Raw genomic sequence first — 22,139 nt, forward strand, 5'->3', positions numbered from 1 at the left:
GCAAAACCCCCGTGTAATTGATTCGTCTAAATAAAGTGAACGATAGTTATTACTGAATCAAGTCATCGTTATTTTGTCTTTCCCTTGTCTGGAGGTCGCGTTTATTTACTTTCGATTCGAATAAGCCGGTAGCGTAGCAAGGATCACGCAGAGATCGGTAGAGGCGAATCGCCAACCTAGTTTCAAGCAGCAGCCGCAGGAGCGCTGCTAAGCAGGAGCGACAGCGCCGCCAAGTGGCGAGTTGGGGAACCCAACTCGGATTGGCGAGGAGACGCTGTGCAGGCGCACTCCCTGGCAAGGTAGGTTCACGTGCTTCGAGCACATAGATAACTAGGCGTCGTTTAGCCATCAAATAGGTATATTCAAGGGGAATTACAGGTTAAACGGCAGCCTGTTACACTATAAAGCAGTAAAAATTAGAAAATTCGCTTTTAAATAATTTTAATATCGAAAGTTTTAATTTTCATTAATAGAGGTGGCTTTACCCTCTAAAAATATTTTTTATTAATAATACTGGAAAACATAAACTTATTTTTTCTATTTTCTTTATAAATATAAAAATTTGGTTATAATTACACTATTTTAAAAGCTTTTACTGCATAAAATGATGTCAATTTTTTAATTTTTCGTGTATTAAAAATAGGGGTTGCAACCCCAAACAGTCAAACACATCAGAGTATGTTTTACTTATCATAGGGATTACTACCATTTTGTTTTACTGAAAAATATTGACTAGAAGAAAAGTTATTTGAAAAATATGTTTTTGGTGGTGAACTTTGAGGGTGGATTTCACCCCTTAAATATGTGTTTCCGCTGATAAAAAATACCAATCTCTTGCTTTTTTAATGTATTACAACATATTCAAGAATTATTAAAATCGGTGAGTTCGGGTTGGGGTATCTTCCTTGTTAAAAGTGGTTTTTTAACAGCCATTCGACCAAGATGTCCTTTTTCACAGTCTTCGACGTACAGTATATTCGCTCACTTTTTATTTTTTCGTTAGATGTTCATTATAACAAAAACAGTTATTTCAGGCACTGTTAAACATCTATTCCGTTATAGATGTATAATATGTTTTTTTTTTATTGGCACTTGTTTTCCTCGAATACTTTCTATTACGTCTGTTTTCGACACTATACATTTTTATGAATTTTGGAGCATTGTAATTTATTGTATGCCTACTAATTTTTAATAATTTGGCAATAACATTATTTGATAATTTGAGGTTATGAAGAACTATGATTTCGGTACGCTTATTACACGACAAATTTTGTTATTCAACCATGCTTGTTTTGTGACATAAATCTTTATAGGTAGCCGTTGGTAACTATCATGTAGAGTACGACGCCTCTCCTGGTTTTCTCATATTTAAATTGAAAACATGTATTTAAAAAAAATCGAATGCCACTGATCCTCATTCTCCATTCGTATTATAACAAGAACTGCAATTTTTGATTTTTTTTCCAATAATCGTAATCGTAACCTAGAGGTTCTTTAAAAAAAATCAGTTACCTGACTTCTAATAACTCTCCGTAGTAGCCAGAAATAAATTCCTATGGTTTCCAAATACAATAATTTGCAAGTCAAGTTCTCACTGTTGCGGTGCATCCCGCAGCACATCAGTTTTAATTTTTTCAAAATTTTTATACTTCGGTGCCGATAATGTCCAAGTGCCAGGACGACTCCCAGGTCGACGAGAGATCGCGTACGTGAGGTCGGGCACGAAGTATATAGGCCAAGCGCAGCGAAGACTTTCTTGTGACATAAATCTTTGTAAGTAGCCAATGGTTCTATCGTGTAGAGTACGTCGTTCCTTTTAATTTGATATATTTTTAAACTCCTAAATTTTCGTCGAAAATTTTTTATAAACAAATGTAAGCAAGAAGTCATTTTATTTTACTATATCTTTAAAAATAATGTAGAAATGATAATACTATCCAATATATCCATCCAAAAGTTGTAGGTAACTAAATAACAAAGCGAATGAACTGCCGCACGACTTTTTAACATTATTAGAAGTCAAGAAAACTTGAAAAATCCTGGAAATGTTGCACTTTTTGAAGGAAATCTTATCTCCGACAATTTTAAATATTTAAGAGCCGAGATTTGAAACAATAGTAGCTGGATTTATATGTGCTCTAAGTGTGCGAAACCTTGATTCAATGTAACAATTAGTTTCCGCACCATCTGCATTTAAACAAATTATTAAATTAAAACGGATAGGATTTACTAATAGATCTTAGGCAGAGTCGGGGTGGATAGAGATACAATGTCGAAAGTTACGTGTTCCTGAGTACGTTATTTTTTGAACCGAATTCTATTATTATTATGAAGTAATATTAATGATTATACGAGTGGGTTTCGATTCGTGGAAGGGAGTGGACGTGTCTTGGCTGTGAGTGCGAGTTTTGGTGAGAAAGTCAGAGAGGAAAAGTGTTTGAGGAGAGAGATAGAGGTGAAAAGACCGTGGAGGTGGAAGAGAAATGGAGTAGAGAGAGAGGCTTGGAGAAGAGCAGAAAAAAGTAGAGAGAGAGGAATAAAGGAAAAAGAAAAGTTGAGGTTAAGAGAGAAAATCGGCAAGCGGGAAAGGCTGGTAGAGAGGAGGGATGATAAGAAGTAAAGGCGGAGACAGAAAAGGTAAGACAGGGAATAAAGGCGGGATCACAAGCAGAACTAGAGAGACAAATTAAGGCATACGGGATAGTGATGGAAAGATTTATGACAACAGAAAAATTAAGAGATAAAGGTGGAAGGATGGATAAGAAAGGCCCAGAGGAGGAAAAGAAGAAAAGAGTAAAGGAATGAGGGGGAGAGAGAGCGGAGAGGGGCTGAGGGAGAATATTAGAGGAGAAATGAGAAAGGCAAAAAGATGCAAGAGTGAAAGTGAGGGGAGCGACGTAGAAGGGGAGGGGAGGGGGAAGAGGGATTGGACAACACGATAATGAAGTGGGAAAAAGTAGTGGTGCTGAAGATATAATGGAAAAGATACGGGCAGATATAAGGGATTTAATAGAAGCATAGCAGGAAGAAAGGAGAGAATGGACAGAAATGTTTAAAGAAATAATGGAAAAAATGGAAAGAATAGAGGCAGAGGAGAAAAGAAGAGAAGAAAGATGGGAGAAATAAATAGGAAAAGTTAGGAGAGAACAAGAGAGAGAGAGAGAAGAAAGAAAAAAAGAGACGAAAGAAGAAAGGGAAAAAGCAAAACTTAGAGAAAAGAAACTGCAGGAAAAGTTGGGAGAGAAGATGAACTAGTTGGAAGAAGAGTGCGTGAAACTAAAAGAAAGTATAAAAGGAGGAAACGAGAAACAAAGAGGAACAGAAATATGTAATAAGGAAGAAATAGAGTATATGAGAGAAAAAATGGATAGAGAAAGTAGGATAAACAATATAATAGTGACAGACTTAGAGGGTGGGTTAAGATGGGAAAAGAGGAGGGGAGGGAGAGAGGGAGAAGAGAGGCAGTAAAGATACTATTCTGGAACGTGGCGGGGAGCATGGAGGAAGACGACTGGGACTATGTTATAGAATTTGATATAATAGGGCTAACGGAAACCTGGGTGAAGAGGCAAGGGGCAAAAGCTGAGGTGGAGAAGTAACTGAAAAGATATAACATAGAGTGGAGAGATTGAAGAAGAGAAGGAAGAAGAGGGAGAGAAATAGGGGCAGGAATAATGGCGGTAAGAGAGAGGAAAGGGATGGGTAAGGTTAAATGGAAGAAAGAAAGGACAAGTGACGTAATAGCAGGAGTAATAAAGATCGCAGGGAGGAAATACATGATAGAAACGGTGTATATGCAACATGAGAAAAAGGAAAATTATGAATACTTAAGCGAAGAGATAGAGGAGAACAGAGGAAAAACAATAATTATAGGTGGAGACTTCAATGCAAGAACCGGAAATGAAGGGAGAGAATGGGAGACAGAAGAAAACCTAGAAGAAATAAAGGCTAAAAATAAAGGCTAGAAATAAAGGATAAATTGTTAAACACAGAGGGAGAAGAAATGATAAAATGGCTAGGAAAAATCGGTTTAGTGATAAGGAACGGGAGAAAAGAAGGTGATGATGAGGGAGAAATAACATATATAGGAGCGAGAGGAATGTCAACTATAGATTATATATTAGGTAACGAGGAAGGTGATGAGGCAATAAAAAGGGTTTAAATAAAAGAGAGGGTAAAGTCGGACCACTTACCAATAGAACTGGAATTGGGAGACAAAATAGCAGAAGAAAGAAAAGAAGAGGAAGAAAGAATGATCGACGATTGGAGCAAAGAAGGTATAAGAGAGTATCAAAGATTGATAGACGCAATAGAGGGAACAGAAAAATGGAAAGAGATAAAAAAATAGAGTGAGGAACGCAGTCGTAAAAAAGAAGATAAGGAAAAAAAAGGATCGAAAAAAAGCTGGTGGAGAGAAGAATATAGGATTAAAAGGGATAAGGTGATGGCAGAGTTAAATAAGGTAAGAAAAGGGGAAGGAGACAGAGGCAAATACCTAGAAGCAAAGAGAGATTACAGAGAGGAAATAAGAAAAGTGAAAGAAGCTGAGGGAAAAAGAGTGGCAGAAGAAATAAGAAAAGATAAGACGAGAAAAAATTTTTGGGATAAAGTGAATTGCAATAGGAAGAAAAGAATTGGATTAGATGAAAATATAGGAAAAGAAGAATGGCAAAAGCACTTCAAGGGACAACTGGGTGAGAAAGAAAAGGAAGAAAGTAAAGGGGAAGAAATCGAAGACAGCGAAGGAGAGAAAGGTGAAGAAATCAAAGTGAAAAAAGTAAAAGAGGTAATAAGAAAAATGAAAAAGAAAAAGGCGACAGGAGAAGATGGTATAGCAAATGAAGCGTGGATGGAAGGCACGGAAGGCTTGTTAAAAGATATGACAAAATGCTTATACGGAATATGAAACGGAGAAGGATATCCGGAAGAATGGAGGAAGGGAATAATAGTACCAATATATAAGAAAGAGATGAAAGCAGAAGTAAAAAACTATAGAGGAATAACGCTGATGGACACGGGATATAAAATATATGCGAAAATACTGAGGAAAATGCGGGAAAGAGAAATAAATGCAAAAGAAACGCTAAGAGACACGCAGATGGGATTCAGGAAGAAAAGAGGTACAATGGACGCAATATATATATTAAAAACAATAATAGGGAAGGAAATAAGGGAAAAAGGAGGAAAACTGTATGTATTCTTTGCCGACATGAAGGCCGTTTTTGACAAGATAAAGAGGAAGAAAATATCGGAAATCATGAAAGAAAAAGAGATGAATGGGAAAATCAGGAAAAGAATAGAAGAAATATATAAGAAAACAGGGAGTAAGGTAAAAGTTGGAGGAGAAATAATTAGGAAGTTTGAGACTTACAAAGGCGTAAGGCAAGGGTGCCCTGTTAGCACCACACTATTTAATCTTGCCTTCGCCGACCTGGAAGTCAAGATTGAAGGTGCGCGAGATAGCTAAAATCGTAGGCATCTCAAAATACCGCGTGGATCATGTCCTGCATGAAATTTTGGGCATGAGAAAGCTGTCGGCGCGATGGGTGCCGCGTTTGCTCACTCCGGACAACAAGCGCAACCGTGAGAGAACTTCAGAGCAATGTCTGACGCTGTTTAAGCGCAATCCGAAGGAGTTTCTGCGTCGTTTCGTGACAGTCGACGAAACATGGATCCACTGGTCTACACCAGAGACCAAGGAACAGTCGAAACAGTGGACTTTACCCGGCGAAAGTGCTCCGAAGAAGGCGAAGACTGCCCCATCCGCCGGAAAGGTGATGGCCACCGTTTTCTGGGATTCACAAGGTGTGATCTACATCGACTACCTGGAGAGGGGCAAAACGGTCACAGGTCTGTACTACGCCTAATTATTGGGCCGATTCGACGTCGAATTGCAGAAAAAACAGCCCCATTTGGCGAAGACAAAAGTACTCTTCCACCATGACAACGCATGTAGTACACCGGCTCACACCTGCGCCGTCGTCATGGCCAAATTGGTCGAATTAGGCTACGAACTGCTGCTCCATCCACCGTATTTTCCAGATTTAGCCCCGTGCGACTTCTTTTTGTTTCCAAACTTGAAAAAGTCACTCGCCAGGCAGAAATTTGAGTTGAATGAGGAGGTAATCGTTGCCACGGAAGCCTACTTTTCAGACCTCGAGGAAACGTATTTTTCAGACGGGTTAAAGAAGTCGAAGCATCGCTGGGCCAAGTATATCGAACTAAAAGGAGACTATGTTGAAAAATAAAACGCTACTTTTCCAAAATTTTCGTTTTTCTTTTGTAGGTTAAGTACTTATCGGACCACCCTCGTAGTAATGATGGCAAAGAGTGAAAGTGGAATGAAAGCGATGCTGAAAAAATTGAAAAGATACCTGGGAGAAATGGGATTAGAGCTAAATGTAGGAAAATCAAAGATGATGAAATGCAGGAGAGGAGGAGGAAGGGGGAAGGAAGAAGAATTCGAATGTGAAGGTGAGAAGATGGAGATGGTTAAAGAGTACAACTACTTGGGATATGTGATAAGTAGAAATAACAGAAATAAAAAGCAGATAAAGAAGGTAGAAGAGAAAATAAATATGGAACTCGGAAGACTATGGGGGCTAGGATAAAAGCTATTTAGAGAAAATTGGGAGTTAAGAATAAACCTGTTCGACGCACTGGTGAAAAGCGTGATTATGTATGGAGTAGAAATCTGGGGATGGAAGAGATATGAAGAAATAGAGAGACTACAACTAAAATACATAAAGTGGGTATTTACATAAGGTGGGCCCCTCAGCTCCAGCAGTATTGACCTCTATTGAATACGGCAGCGCCTATTCGCTGTGTGTCGTTTGGCCTCGGTTTTACCTAAATCGAGGCCAACTCCGCTCTGCACAGGCGCCGAAGTTGGTCCGGTCGCCTTAAGGTCGTTCACCACTTCTAAAACCCGGAACACTCACGGCGCACCCGTTATACCTCAGCGTTGACGGCAAATCCTCGCGTAGTTTCCGCGCAACGAAAGTCCGTCACTGTGCAGTCGATCTAGTTACTGTGCAGCCAACCTAGCCACTGCGCAGCCGCGCCAACTACAGTGCAGCCGATCGAGTCCCTACACTACGACTCTAACACCGCGCACGTCCAAGAGTCACTGCGCAGCTAGTCTGCCACTACACACCTACCCTCGCATGTGCGTCAATTAAGCTCTGCGCACTCAACTCCGCACGCTCAGACAAGCCACTCGCGCTCAGGTCGACCGTTGAAGCTCAGAAAAAATTAATTTGAGGGGAGATGAGCTACTTCGTCTACCAACCACTGCGCACGCGCACTCGAACCGCGGACTTCTGACACCGCTAGCTTTCGATTCAACCGCGCGCCAGCGCAACAATCACTTCTGACCAGCACAAAAAAAAACCACGTGCGCATCGCTAAATCCCCACAAGGGATGCCATGTAACTGATTAAGCAGCCGTTCCCGCCTGGGTAGCCCGCGGCTGGTCGCACAAATTGTTTATTTGAAAAGGGGATTCGGGAAGCGCGAACGTTACCACGACTAAATAACGCGCCGAGCAAACACGTTAAATGCACGAAATAAATTCGGAATCAGGAGTGGGTCGGGTGACAAAAAAAATAATAATAAAATTACAATCTAATCTCGATATAATTCAAAACAATAAAAAACGTTAATAACAAGGAACATCATCGTAAATCGGCGGCACAATGTACGCGAACACGCAACGAATTGATTGCAGGTCTGTTCACCGATCCGCTGATTAATGAAACAACAACATACCGAGGACACAACAGATCCTATATGCGACAGTATTATTTCCGATCGTGGAGCTGGCAAGGTTGCCGGACTACGCGCAACTTAGCTGGCACCTCGAACAGAGAGAGAAAGAGAGAGAGAGAGTGAGAGAGATAATACGGCACCGACCTTCTCCGTGCTGTTCGCTGACGCTGTGTTGTCCTTCTCACGGTGAGCTGGCCGATCGCATCACCCGTGCTCCCCTGTCTCCCTTCGTACACCCTGCTGCTGCTGTTGTTACTGCGACTGTTGTTGTTGAGATTACTGTTGCTGTTATTGTTGAGATTTCTGTTGCTGTTATTGTTGAGATTCCTGTTGCTGTTATTGTGTTGATGTGACTGTTGACGTGGCTATTGTTATTAATGTTGTTGATGTGGCTATTATAACTGTTGTTTGTTTTTCGCTTACTGCTCTTGCTTTGCTTGAACTCCAAAATGGCCGCTCGCGCGCACGCACCGCGACACCTCACCAATTTCTTCACATGTACCGTTGCCGGTCCCGCTTCTCTCGCGGTTGGACGCGACTCAATATCCAAATTTTTACACCACAACACTTCCGTGCACCAGGCGCGTATTCACGTAAAATAATCATCGGCGAGGGCGCGGAAAAACTCACGAAATGTTTTACAAAACTTTGTGCGCACAGCGATCGTTCCCTTGACACACTTGAGCTTAATTGCCCAATGCAGTCTCCTTAGCCACAGTAGGGTGCGCGCGCAGCTTTCCGAGCATCCATCTCTCTCTCTCTCTCTCTCTCCTCTTCTCTCTTCTGTCTCTGTCTCTCTCTCTCTCTCTCTCCCTGTATCTCGTCACTCACAGTTCGACGCTTGGGTTTGGGTTCTTCCTCCAGCCCGCCGTCGCCACCGTCGCACCTCAAAATAGAAAAGCCAAACAATGAGGAGTGTGCTCAACCAGCGCACACTCTTAGCTTGGCAAGGCGCACGGGCATTGGTGAGAGCTTGATAGAGAGTAACGGCTGGGCCGTGATTCTTCGTTACACACTAGTAAAATATTTCGGCTAGGCAATTCATCAACATAATCTATTACGCAATTCTCTAAAGCCATCCCAACTCCCCAAAACTACCCTTCACGATTAAGGTGATTTTAGAGTTTCGTGTCCATTAAAACTTTTGATCAGTCTGTTCAGAACTAACATTTTACGAAGTTGGTCGCACCTATTGTCCATAAGAAATATGCGTAGTTTTTTGCGCAGCTAGGTATTCTTGTATGAGGAAGCTTGAAATGAGTTCTCTCACATAAGCGGTTGCTCGGCGACACCTCATCGTTTGGTGTCTGCTCTAGCTTGGGACGTAACAGAATATTTACTGTATATTCAATTAAGGTAGTCCTACCATGTAATGAAAAATATATAGTTTAATTAAAAAATTATGTAATAATTGATTAATATGGTCCAAACTTTAAATTTTACCTAACTTCCAAATATTATGAAAAAAATTACAGAAAAGAAGAAAAAATAGAGGACAAAAGATCTACAATAATAAATAAAAAAATATTTTTGTTTTTTATACTACAACAATTGTTTAAATAATATGTATATTTTACTTTTATCTATTCTACATTCAACTGTAATTATAACAAAATTATATATTCAACCATTCTAAATTGAAAAGAAAATTGCTATCAGCTACTGCTATTGCTCTGGCGGTATGCTTCCTTGGAGACAAGAATAGATTTTTCAATTTTCAATAATAGGGCTCATTTTAAAACTATCCATTAATTTTTTTCATTTAAAAAAGTAAATATGTGTATCATATTTTAAAAAGATTCATTGAAATTGTAAAAATGCGAGATTTTATTGCATAATTTAGATAAAAACCTTAAAATTTAACAACGTTGAAAGTTTTGAAAAATAGCTATAAAATTTTTTTGAATCACGAGATCTATTTAAAACTTTTACGACCAATCTTGAAGGATTTGCAAATATGTAAAAAAAAGTTTCATTTGTTTTATACTTTATCAAGAATATATTTAAATTTGTCAATACGTTATATTCATATTCTATCATAACATGTTCGTAGAAAATAAAAGCAACTAACGCAATGAAATATCAACTTTTTGAATAGTATGACGCGAATTTTCGATGGGCTTACTGCGCACACTCGAAAGACCACTGACACCGCGGCCGTGGTGCCTTGTTTTTCCGACTTAGATTCAGGGCGCCAAACTACCGCTCCTTGTTCGTGGCGGTAGTTGAGAATTCAAGTCGAAAACGAAAAAAAAAATCGCCTTAACACACTGTGCGTACACGAGCTACAGAGTATGTATCTCGATTCTCGCTCTTTGTCAACGGCCTATCCCTGGTTCCACACGAGAGTTTCTTTCTTTCTCAGATGTCTGTGGTTCTTCGTTGATGCCGGTCAACTTTTATTGTAACTCCTTTTCATGATCAGGGTACGAACGGACGATAGCATGAGCGAGCTATGACTTTTTTACGCAATGGATTGTTTGCGAAATCGATTAACCGCGCATATCTAACTCCGACCGCGGCTCAAAATATTAAATGATCACCATACAGAGACAGGTGATAACGAAGCGATAATTATTATTAAATTAACCAACGGCTTAATTGAATTTACTTTATTTATCTTTTCAGGTACACCACACAGCGTGTAATGGCCGTAGATAAGCGCGTGGTTCACCCGAGTTTAGTGGCGCAATGACGATGGATCCTTCGTGTCTCGAATTATTCGATCTAAGACGCGACGGAAACTCAACACTCTACAACATATTTACGACGAGAACGACGGCACTTTTCACACTTACTTTTTCCTTTGTAAATTTCCAGTGAAGCAAGGCATTGCACTATTCATAACTATTTCCAGGACAACGATCGGTGACAAAACGACCAAACAATGGCTCTCCGTCAGCGAGTATCCCTTTTTTTCCTTTCTTTCTTCCAAGAAGAAACCCTTCTATTGGTAAATAAATAAATAAATATAAATAAATAAATTCGAATACGGCCAACACCTGCCGATTATCTTTTGTCGCATCGCTATTTTACCCCTTCTCATCACGCTTCCTACTATGTCGGTCAACATTAATGAATATGAGCGAGGTACACCCCTACACTAATCATTTTGATGCGAACGGAAGGCAAAGTCCTTAATCAGTCATCTATTGGTCTGGTTTATATGTAACATGAGTGGCGCATCTTGTCAGAAATTTTGAAATTTCTAATTCGGTTTTCAGTTTTGCTAATCTTACAATACATAGGTACATCTCACTTTCATACTCGCTAGTCACATATCAATATTTAGTCACAATTTATTGCATACAGTCATTCTCGCACGTTTGAATGTTTTTCACGCTTTTTCCAAATATTTCTTAATCTATTTCGGGATTTTCATACAACTATTTTCCGCATAAACTTCATTTAACAGTGCCCTCATATCCGATTCAATACTTCCAATCTCGTGATAGTCATTTTCCATCTTACTCGTCGGTCGGTCGATGCGTAATAATACCATTAATTTTCTCTGCTCATCAGTATTTTTAAATGTCGGTCAGTTATATGTGCTTGCCTTTGATTGTTCTCTATCTCTTTCTAGTTCGCGCGCTCTCTCTCTCTCTCTCTAGGCTGTCTGCTACTCGTTGCGGCTCGTCATAATGGCCGCTACCGGTCGTACATGTACGCGTCACTCTCGGTTCCAGTCTCACTTTTACCTTTTAGGGTGGTCGGTCGTCGTCATGTTAGTGCGTGTGATTGTCGGCGGAAATTCGAATTTACTCACGTCGCATGTGTGCGCGTACTCAGGGCGCCGTTGGTGTCTACGAGTAGTCGACAACAGTTGATTACCAGTCGCTCATCTCCGAGGGCTACAGCTTCACTTCCCAGAGTCTGGGGAACCTATACGCCGCTAGATAGTGTATGCACGGGTATAAAAAATGGGTACATATTCAGCGACATTCTATTCACGTTTTCCTGGTGTTTCTTCCACGAGTGCCGGATGCGTGCGCATGCGATCGTGTGTGTGTGATCGTGTGTGTGTGTGTGTGTGTGTGTGTGTGTGTGTGTGTGTGTGTGTGTGTGTGTGTGTGTGTGTGTGTGTGTGTGTGTGTGTGTGTGTGTGTGTGTGTGTGTGTGTGTGTGTGTGTGTGTGTGTGTGTGTGTGTGTGTGTGTGTGTGCACTTCTTTCTTCTCTCGTGTGGGCTACTTCTGTAGCTGATCGCCTACAACCGGCCACATATCGACATCATTGGATGCGCACGTATGTGTGATGAAGAAGAGGACGCCCGACAGATTCTTCGTTTTCCGATCCCGCGAGGAATAAAAGAGAATATTTAACTCGTCAATGTATTGCTCTCCTGGTGTTTGACGAATAAAGGGAAGATTTCCGATTTATAGAAGCAACCAAAAAAAGAACAATAAGAACGTCTGGTCTTTTTTACACTGAGAATATACCGAGTACCACGGTGAATTTTCATAGACGAGGCGACTAAAGGCAATCTGTCCCAGATAAAGGTAGACTGACCAGCACTCGCGTATATTATGCATAACTAAATCCATCTTTATCTTTGCGGAGACTCAGCGTTCGTGGAGACAAGATAGCGAGCGGACAGTCTCACGAAAGATCGTCGATTATTACGCGCGGTTGTAGTGCGAGCGGCCTAAAATGGCAGTGCTCATGACCTATTATTTGTATACCTGTGTTATCGAAGATTCTAAACGTCGCACTATGGACCATTTTTTTTTTTGAATGAAAACATTAAATATCTCGGGTTAGAGTATAGTTCTATTATATGACTTTCAAATGACCTTCGAAACTTGATCCAATCAATTTTTTACGATTTTTTTCTACTTTTATTAGTCTTAACCTTTTCAAAATTAATTTCAAAGTACAAAGTATTTTATACTATTGACTACTACAAATCCAAATCTAGCATACCAAGACCAGCTTCTACTTATTTCGACTACTTATTGCTGACTACGGAAATTTTAGAAAAATAAGGGATCATTTATTGAAATGTAACTTTTAATACTCGTGACAATTCAATTTTGAAAAAATGCTGTACAAAGTGTAGTGAAATGCAGAAAAAATTATTTTCTCTCCAAATAAAAATATATATATGTATATATAATTTTTTATATATGATTTTTTATATTTTATGTATATATATGGGACGATCCATGTCAACCGGATCACTGCTGTGTCCAAACTTTGATGTGACCAAAAAAATCGTGCAACGATTCATTTTAAAGCTTAGGATATCTACATTCTGATGCTGTGTGCGCCTATGCAAAATCCAACATGGCGGCTCCAATATGGCGGCTACAAGAGACAAACTCGTAAACAAAAAATTTTATTTTTCAAATTTTTAGTAATAAATGTTAAAAAAATTAATATTTCATATTTTTTTATGAAAATCTGGCTTATTTCCTACAAAAAAGTAACAGAGACCATTTTCGCTAAAATGAAAAATAAAAAAGTTATAATTTTTTGAAAATTTTCCAAAATAAAAAACTTTGCGATTTTTTTACTCAGAAGGAAATGACTTTAGAAAAAAAATTTAAGGAACAAAATTGCTTGAAATTCATCAAAACACAAGTGTGAATTTTATCGAATTCCTTTGAGCGATTTTATGAATTTTTGTAAAAGATCTTGGGAAGTTTTTTAATTTTTCAAACAATCCGATAAATCCAAAAAGCAAAAAATCGCTCAAAGGAATTTGAAAAAATTCACACTTATGTTTTGATGAATTTCAAGCAATTTTGTTCCTCAAATTTTTTTCCAAAGTCATATTTTTTTTCAATTTCAAATTCTTATTCATTTAATTCCAATGTACTGAAACATTCTTGAAAGATTTTCCTATTATTTTTGTACTTCATTATGAAAAGTTATGTGATTATAGGTTTCAATGCATCAAACGGTTGAGAAGTATAGCTGAACTTTTAAAAGGAATTTCGTTTGGTCAAGTACATAATTGATTAAAAATTGTTTTAAGTTTTATAAATAGAAGAAACACAGGTGATATTGAACAATTCGTTGAAGTTTCAGAAATTGAAATCAAAAAATATACCGAAGAATTTTCAGAAATCAGTGCTTCTCCAGTAACATGAGTTATATAGATTATATGTAATTATACTTTAGATATATTTTGTTTTATGAATTTTATCAAGTTTATAGGTTGTTGTGGAAAATTTTGATTTTTGTTTGGAGAAAAAATATTTTTGTCTGCATTTCACTGCACTTTGTACAGCGTTTTTCAAAATGAAATTGTCATGAGTATTAAAAGTGAGATTTTAATAAATGATCTCTTATTATTGTAAGATTTATTAATCTATCTCAAACTAAAATCTTATCTTTAATTTGATAACAATCAAAGGAAACGAAAGGCAAACGCTCACGACTTGTATATCGTGGCTTAAACTATCAAGATAAATTATGATAAAAACAAAACATTTTCCTTCACCGAGGAAACAATAACCAGCAACAACGATCGTCACTTCCGCCAAAACAAAATAAAATGAAGATTACCTTTATAACCTGTTTGGCTTTGTTAAGGACTCCAAATATCGGAGACTAAACACCCGAAGTTTTTCTGCCGTCGGTGACGAGGCATTAACCCCAGAGAATAGGTGGTCAGCAACCTTCGTCGCCTCAGACCCGACAACCTCGAAAGGCTCGATGTTGGACGTCCCTGCGGATACCGGCTCGTCTTGCGGTTGTGACGTGACTTCTATCTGCGATGCGTTTTCTGTGCGAACTTCGGTGCTGACTCCATTCGTGACGAGCGTTTGAGCTCGAAACGCAAGCTTTTCGCGAACTCGCCTTCCACAGCAGTATCTAAGCTTCTTTTCCTTGGACACTCTGATGGAGGGCTCAGGACTTGAAACTGCCTTAGGATCCCGTGCCAACTCCACTCTTAGCCGTCCCAAAAGCTTTAAGGCTTCTTACCGCTGATCCTCAATAGCGACTGCAAAAGTAGATTGCTCATTTTCACGCTAATAAATATCACCAACTAATAGGCTAATTACTTATCTCTCTACTCCTGCAAATTTAGCCGCAAAACAGCATCTTCTTTTCTATTTGGCAATTTTGACGGTAATGGAAGATTTTTTTATTTACACCGAGTTTATTTATAATCTATCTAACATATAGAAACAATAATTAAATTTTTCATAAAAAAGAATATTTTTCTAGGTAATATTTGTGCAGTTGTCTACAGTTTACAGTATATAGAAGTGTACGAGGGTCGTTTGAAAAGTCCGTGCAAAGTCAGAGAGATGGCGCTGCCAGTGCGTATCAAGGTTATTTTCAGTTAGTGGCATATCTTGGAAGAGCACACACCAAGTTTCAGTCAGATCGGCCAATTACTTTGCGTTTTACATTCGTTTCAATCAAAGAAATCGAGTGGTTGTAAAAAAATGGACGAAAAAGAATTTCGTGTATTGATTAAACATTACTTTTTCAAAGGCAAAACGCCTCAGGAGATTAAACAGACGCTTGATAAACATTATGATGATTGTGCACCTTCGATTAGAATGGTTTATAAGTGGTTTCAAAATTTTCGGAGTGGCCATATGAGCACAAAAGACGCTGAACGTTCTGGACGCCCTGTTGAGGTTACCACTTCAGAAATCATTGATCAAATCCCTGATATGGTGATGGCTGACAGAAGAATGAAGGTGCGTGAGATTGCTAGTACTGTAGGCATCTCGAGCGAATGGGTACATAATATTTTGCACCAACATTTGGACATGAAAAAGCTATCTGCTAGATGGGTGCCGCGATTGCTCACGATTGACCAAAAACGAGATCGTGTGAAGTGTTGCAAGAATGGTTTGCAGCTGTTCCAACAAAATCCGCAAGATTTTATGCATCATTTCATCACTGTAGATGAAACATACATCACTACACTCCTGAGACCAAAGAATAGTCTAAACAATGGGTTACCAAGGGGGAATCTGCTCCGAAAAAGGCGAAGACAATTCCTTCGGCCTGGAAGGTTATGGCGACTGTCTTTTGGGATTCGCAAGGAATAATCTTCATCGACTATCTGGAAAAGAGTAAAACCATTACAGGCAAATATTATTCATCGTTATTGGATCGTTTGAAAACTGAGTAGCTAGAGAAACGTCCACGATTGGACCACAAAAAAGTCCTCTTCCACCACGATAATGCGCCAGCTCACGCCTCAGCAGTTGTGGCCGCAAAACTGATGGAGATTGGAGGGTTCTAACTCGTTTCACATCCCCCCTATTCTCCAGACTTGGCTCCGTCGGATTACTATTTGTTCCCTAATATGAAAAAATGGCTGGCGGGGAAAAGATTTTATTCAAACGAGGAGGTGATTGCAGAAACGAATGCCTATTTTACAGACTTGGACAAATCCTATTATTTGGAAGGGATTAACCAACTAAAGCAGCGTTGGATGAAATGTATAAGCCTAAAAGGAGACTATGTTGAAAAATAAAAAAGATTTATTAAAAAAAATTAAGCAGTTTTTATTTTTGCATTGACTTTTCAAACGACCCTCGTAGAAAAATTAATAGTGGTGATTGGCCTGATGTTAAGTCTAGATATAATGATACTTTAAAATATTTTTTGTTTATATCTCTTATGATTGCAAAGCCAATCAAATCGGCTAGCTTGTTTATATCTATTGGTTAGTATATTGGTACTCTAGTGGATATTAGAGGACAAGTCTTTTACTGGTTACAGTTTTTCACTTTACGGTGATTTGTTTATGAGGATACATCATGTCTTCTTTCTAAATGGCCATTTTATCCCTTATTTTGTTATTTTTATGATGATGAAGAATAAATTTAAATTATTATTTGTTTGGCTAATTCTTTAGCTTTTAAAGTAGAGCGCAATGCGTCTGTTGTTACTTTGGGTGTAACGTCGTCTTTGCGAATCTCTCATAAATACTCCACCAATACGCTGGATCTTCATGACTTTCCAGTAATAGAGATAGGTTATTTTAAAAAGAAATACCTATTATTATTGATCCAAAAAACATTTTTATAGATATAACATACATACACTTATGCACACACATACGCCCACATCTTTTACGATTTGGACAATCTATTCTTCATTGCAAACAATTGAATAATTAGACATTTCTAAGTACGTTATTACTTAAAATAATAAACAGATAATAGTTATTAATATCAATTTATATTTCAGTTGCTGGACCTGTTTTCACTGAACAATGACAAAATATCATGTAATGAATGTATGCCCGAAATTCGAGATGTATCAAAGGCAATTGGTGTGCCTGGAGTGAGCCCATCAATTCTTGAAATTTTTCCAGAGCTTTGGGAACAACAGCAGTATGACGATGAATATGATTTGGAATCTTTTTTGACAACTTTAAAAAGAAATTCTCCAAATACAAATGTAAATTTTAAATAACTACTTGTCTCGATCTTATTTCACGTATATATATAATTGAATTTTTACATTATTTTATTATGTTTTGATCACTTTAGTATTGTGAGGTAACAAGACGATATAATCAAAGTCCATCTTTTAAGAAACGTGTGAGATGTATTCATTTGTATTTTAATAGAAAACTCATATATAGTTTTATTAGTGCGATTTGCATGTATGCAGATTACAAGAAAATGTATCATTTATTTTTTATACTGTTTACAAGCTTCAATTTAGTAAAAGTGAAATCTAATAGTACTTATTGTAAAATAATATATTTCTTGTAATTGTACTGATCATAATTACGTAAAAACTATTTAAATAGTATGAACAGCCATTAAAGTCTTACTAATTTAATCTACTTTAGTATTATTTCGATATTGAATTAAATATTACATAGAGATTGCATATTTTTCTAGCCTTATTGTATACAGTTGTGAAATTATGTTGAGTCAAAATTACGGCTCAAACCGCTATATATGAAAGCTCTATAAAAAAGTTGCAGCGATTCAGAACAAAAAATAATTTAGTAGTCCGCAAAAAATGCTCTATCGTTTGTTGCAATAAATTTGGTATAATTGCAATAAAGAAGAAAAATAGAGAAAAAAATGTTTCCATCGTTCAATTATGCATATTACAATAGATACATAACTTTGAGAAATTGAGGTAGGTCGGATACTTTTGAGATTTACCTCGTATACCACTTCTGTGACCCTTGAAAATTGTAAGCAAATTTTTTTTAAGTTTCTCATTATATCGATTAACTTTATCTTTAGTGGTAAAGGCAAATGTTGCCTCATTAGAATTTAGTTTGTAAATAATTTCATGCTCCATATCTCTAAAATACTTAGTAGCTAATCATTTGCATGAAATATCAAATGAGTTTTGAAAATAAAATATCCAAAAATATATATTCCCTTTCCATGTCAATACAGGATTTATTAACAAATTTACATATAGTTCTTGAACCTAACCTTAATTTATATCGTTATTTAACTTAACTAACTATTTACTTCAACGTTATTGTTGATCAAAGTAATATGAATCAAGCTTTGAACCTTATTTCATGATCCAAAACTATTAGCATAAGATGTATTAAAGCTCTATCTATCCTCTGCACTCCTCGCAAAACCAATACCGCTGTTGCATTTACTTTCAAATTAGCTGTTGTATGAGTATTATCATATTTAAAAATACCGACTTCATGAAAAAGCTTACATTGTTCGTGATTTATTTCATAAACATATTCTTGTTTTCCCGCGGGTCTTGAAATTAGATGTCCGAAAACTCTGCAGTTGAAAACCGTACGAATTATTTCAATATTACATTGGATTACGGCGTTCTCCCGGAACTCAGAAGCTTGTACAAGTTCTGAGTTAATATTTGTTGAATTTTCCGGTGTGTTGTGAAAATTACACTCCTCTTAGTCTAACAAAGAAAAGGTGGTTATATTGGGTGTTGTTGTATCACAATCGTATCCAATGATTACATCATTTTATTAAAAAACTGTAGTTAATAGTAATATTTCAAAAATCATGATTGAGGTTTCCTAAAACAAAACGAAAAAAATTGACATATTTCTTCTACAAATAATCAATTTATTAGTATGAACCATACTCAGTATTTCACCTTTATTTATTATAATATTTATAACGGGATATATCTTTAAGAGAATGCTGTAAATGCTCGTAAACTAGTATTGACGCACGATGTAACGTGGTTACCCTGCTATGTCGCACATGAAAAAAAATACCTGTGCTTTTTCTTTTGCTATTTGTAATTGTTTATAAAAAGTTATTTTCACAAACTACTTAAACAGTTATTATTTTTTAAATCTGATTGCATCAATTAGATTTCAAATAATTTTCATGATCAATTGAAGACTAAGAAAAACATGTTTATATATGGGTGATTCTCCAGAAAAAGGTACATTTAAGTCTTGACTTTATATTGTTCTTTCTTTTTCGTTTATATCATCATATATAGTACTAATTGAAAGGAAATGTTTTTCTCAATTTAGGTGAACAATTATTGATTATGAAAGAAAGCCTTTTAACATACTATATAAACAATATATAAAAAAATGTAAACTCCGTTGCTGTTCTTGTTACAAATATCAATAATTCTAATAACTATTTTTTATTGATATAGAATCCTTATTTTTTATTTATAGATGTATTATAATGATATATGTGGATGTTAAGTTATTAGAAAATTGTTGATATCTCCCTTCATTAATGTTATGTATAACTTTTTCTTTCTTTTTGAGGAGAGTCTGAAACCATTTACGGACAACTGACGGAAGTCCGCCAAGTGTGGGATTCAGTAGCTTAGGCTACCAATATCCACCAAACATATCTCTCCTTTTTCGCACCGCAACCAGCCCGGAACTGTTTATCACATTACTTCAGACTGAGCGGCTGTCATTGCGCGTCCAAGCACACATTCATCCCTTTAATACTCATTCATTCCCGAAATCTGAAATGTTCATCATTGAAATGTTCATCATTGAAATGTTCATCATTCATCTGAAATGTTCTCATTCATTTAATTCAACTGTTGTCAACATTATGTTCGTCACGTTTTCTAGCATAATCGGCCCTAATTCTGTCTCCAGTCTCAATCTTTGCTCGGCCCAACGGTCGCACACGTAAAATGTGTGCTCCGCGTCGTCCCAAGACCCCCTACAGTACACATAGTCTGGGGAAGTTACCTTACCCTTTCTGTGCAGGTACTTTCGGAAGTATCCGTGTCCGGTCAGAAACTGGGTGAGATAGAAATCCACCTCCCGTGTTTTCTGTCTTTCCACGGACCAACATCTGGTACCAGTCTGTGGATCCATCGTCCTTGAACGTCTGTCTTCCATCTTGTCTGCCATTGTTCTGTCGTTTTCGTTCGTTCCTCTGTTGCAGCGTCGGCCTTCTCTACGGTCGCACTTCGGTCGTAAATACGTTTCCTCTCGCCTACCAAGAGGTCGATCGGGATAACGCCCGCGATCGCGAATATCGCGTTTTCCGAGACTGTTCGGTACGCGCACGCGATTCTTAGTGCTCCCGTTCTTTGTACGCTCGTCATAGTCTTTGCGCGTCTCCTTACCCGTAACAAGTTGGCCCATACCTTTGCTCCGTAAAGCATGATGGAGTGGGTTACGCCCATCGACAGTCTTCGTATACTCGGTCTCGGTCCTTTCGTGTTTGCCATCAGTCTACTCAAGGCCTTGGTCCTTTCGCTGGCTCTGGCGGTCGCGTCTCGTATGTGGGGCCAAAAGTTCAGTTTCGTATCTAGAGTCACCCCCAGGTACTTTACCTCACTTTTGGTCTCCAGTCGTTCCGTACCTATGGTCATCGGTATTCTCGTGTCTATTCTCTGTCTCGTCAGTATCAGAAAGCCTGTCTTAAAAAGAGCCAGGCTCAGTCCGTGGTCCGTCATCCACCCATCAATATTATGTATAACTAATTACATTATTTTCTACATTTATAGGAATTTCTTAAGTTATAATATCATTGAATTTTATCAGTTTCTATAGTCACTAAAGGTCTTGTGATGAACGTTATATTCGCACATTCGTCTCGTCGGTAGAACTGCTCACGGGAGCAGCACCTACCGGATATAAAATGAGGGTACGTGTCGCGTACGCGTTGATACGCAGAAAAGTGTAGGGACTACTCTCGTACACGCGCGTTCTTTTCGAATTCCAGACTCTCGAGCTTTGGTGTCCGACGAAGGTTATCGTGTGCGTTCTCTCCCTAAAAGAAAGAAAAGCTTCTTGAGCGACCCTCAAAGGATACGAGAGATTGAACGTAATCTCCTATAAGCATACCAGTTACCACATGAAAAACAAGAGAAGCCTTCTTGCTTTTGAAGAGACCTGAACGACGGCGAAATCGCAGATATCGCAAGGTAAGCTGGCCAGCTCCACGCAATACACCTGCGCGATCCGCCATTGTCTTACGCGTGTAATATACGAGGGTGGTCCGATAAGTACTTAGCCTACAAAAGAAAAACGAAAATTTTGGAAAAGTGGCGTTTTATTTTTCAACATAGTCTCCTTATAGTTCGATACACTTGGTCCAGCGATGCTCCATCTTCTTTAACCCGTCTGAAAAATACGTTTCCTCGAGGTCTGAAAAGTAGGCTTCCGTGGCAGCGATTACCTCTTCATTCGACTCAAATTTCTGCCCGGCGAGTGACTTTTTCAAGTTTGGACACAAAAAGAAGTCGCACAGGGCTAAATATGGAGAATACGGTGGATGGGGCAGCAGTTCGTAGCCTAATTCGACCAATTTGGCTATGGCGACGGCGGAGGTGTGAGCCGGTGCGTTGTCATGGTGGAAGAGCACTTTTTTCTTCGCCAAATGGGGCCGCTTTTTCTGCAATTCGACGTCGAATCGGCTCAATAATTCGGCGTGGTACAGACCTGTGACCGTTTTGCCCCTCTCCAGGTAGTCGATGTAGATTACACCTTGTGAATCCCAGAAAACGGTGGCCATCACCTTTCCGGCCGATAGGGCAGTCTTCGCCTTCTTCGGAGCACTTTCGCCGGATAAAGTCCACTGTTTCAACTGTTCCTTGGTCTCTGGTGTAGACCAGTGGATCCATGTTTCGTCGACTGTCACGAAACGACGCAGAAACTCCTTCGGATTGCGCTTAAACAGCGTCAGATATTGCTCTGAAGTTGTCTCACGGTTGCGCTTGTTGTTCAGAGTGAGCAAACGCGGCACCCATCGTGCCGACAGCTTTCTCATGCCCAAAATTTCATGCAGGACATGATCCACGCGGTCTTTTGAGATGCCTACGATTTTAGCTATCTCGCGCACCTTCAATCGTCGATCTGCCAATACGAGATCGTGAATTTTTGTCACGTTATCCTCCGTGGTAGCGATTTTCGGAGCACCTGGACGTGGCTCTTCAAAAATCGACGTGCGATCACGTTGAAACTCGTTAAACCAATTTT

The 22,139-nt window shown here is 38.5% G+C and overlaps 1 protein-coding gene across 4 annotated transcripts in view; it reads left to right on the forward strand.

Moving 5' to 3' along the window:
• Positions 1 to 17,516, forward strand: part of LOC131669856 (TATA-binding protein-associated factor 172) — a 271,140-nt gene extending 253,624 nt beyond the window's left edge. For all 4 annotated transcript variants that reach the window (XM_058945047.1, XM_058945055.1, XM_058945063.1 and 1 more), the window contains one exon: positions 16,940 to 17,516. In XM_058945047.1, the coding sequence (XP_058801030.1) occupies positions 16,940 to 17,167 (228 nt within the window). In that variant the 3' untranslated portion in view covers positions 17,168 to 17,516. The remainder of the gene's footprint in view (positions 1 to 16,939) is intronic.
• The last annotated feature ends 4,623 nt before the right edge of the window (positions 17,517 to 22,139 follow it).

This window comes from Phymastichus coffea, unplaced genomic scaffold, assembly GCF_024137745.1.
Source record: "Phymastichus coffea isolate CEN01 unplaced genomic scaffold, Cenicafe_Pcof_1.1 PCOF00008, whole genome shotgun sequence".
Lineage (NCBI taxonomy): Eukaryota > Metazoa > Arthropoda > Insecta > Hymenoptera > Eulophidae > Phymastichus > Phymastichus coffea.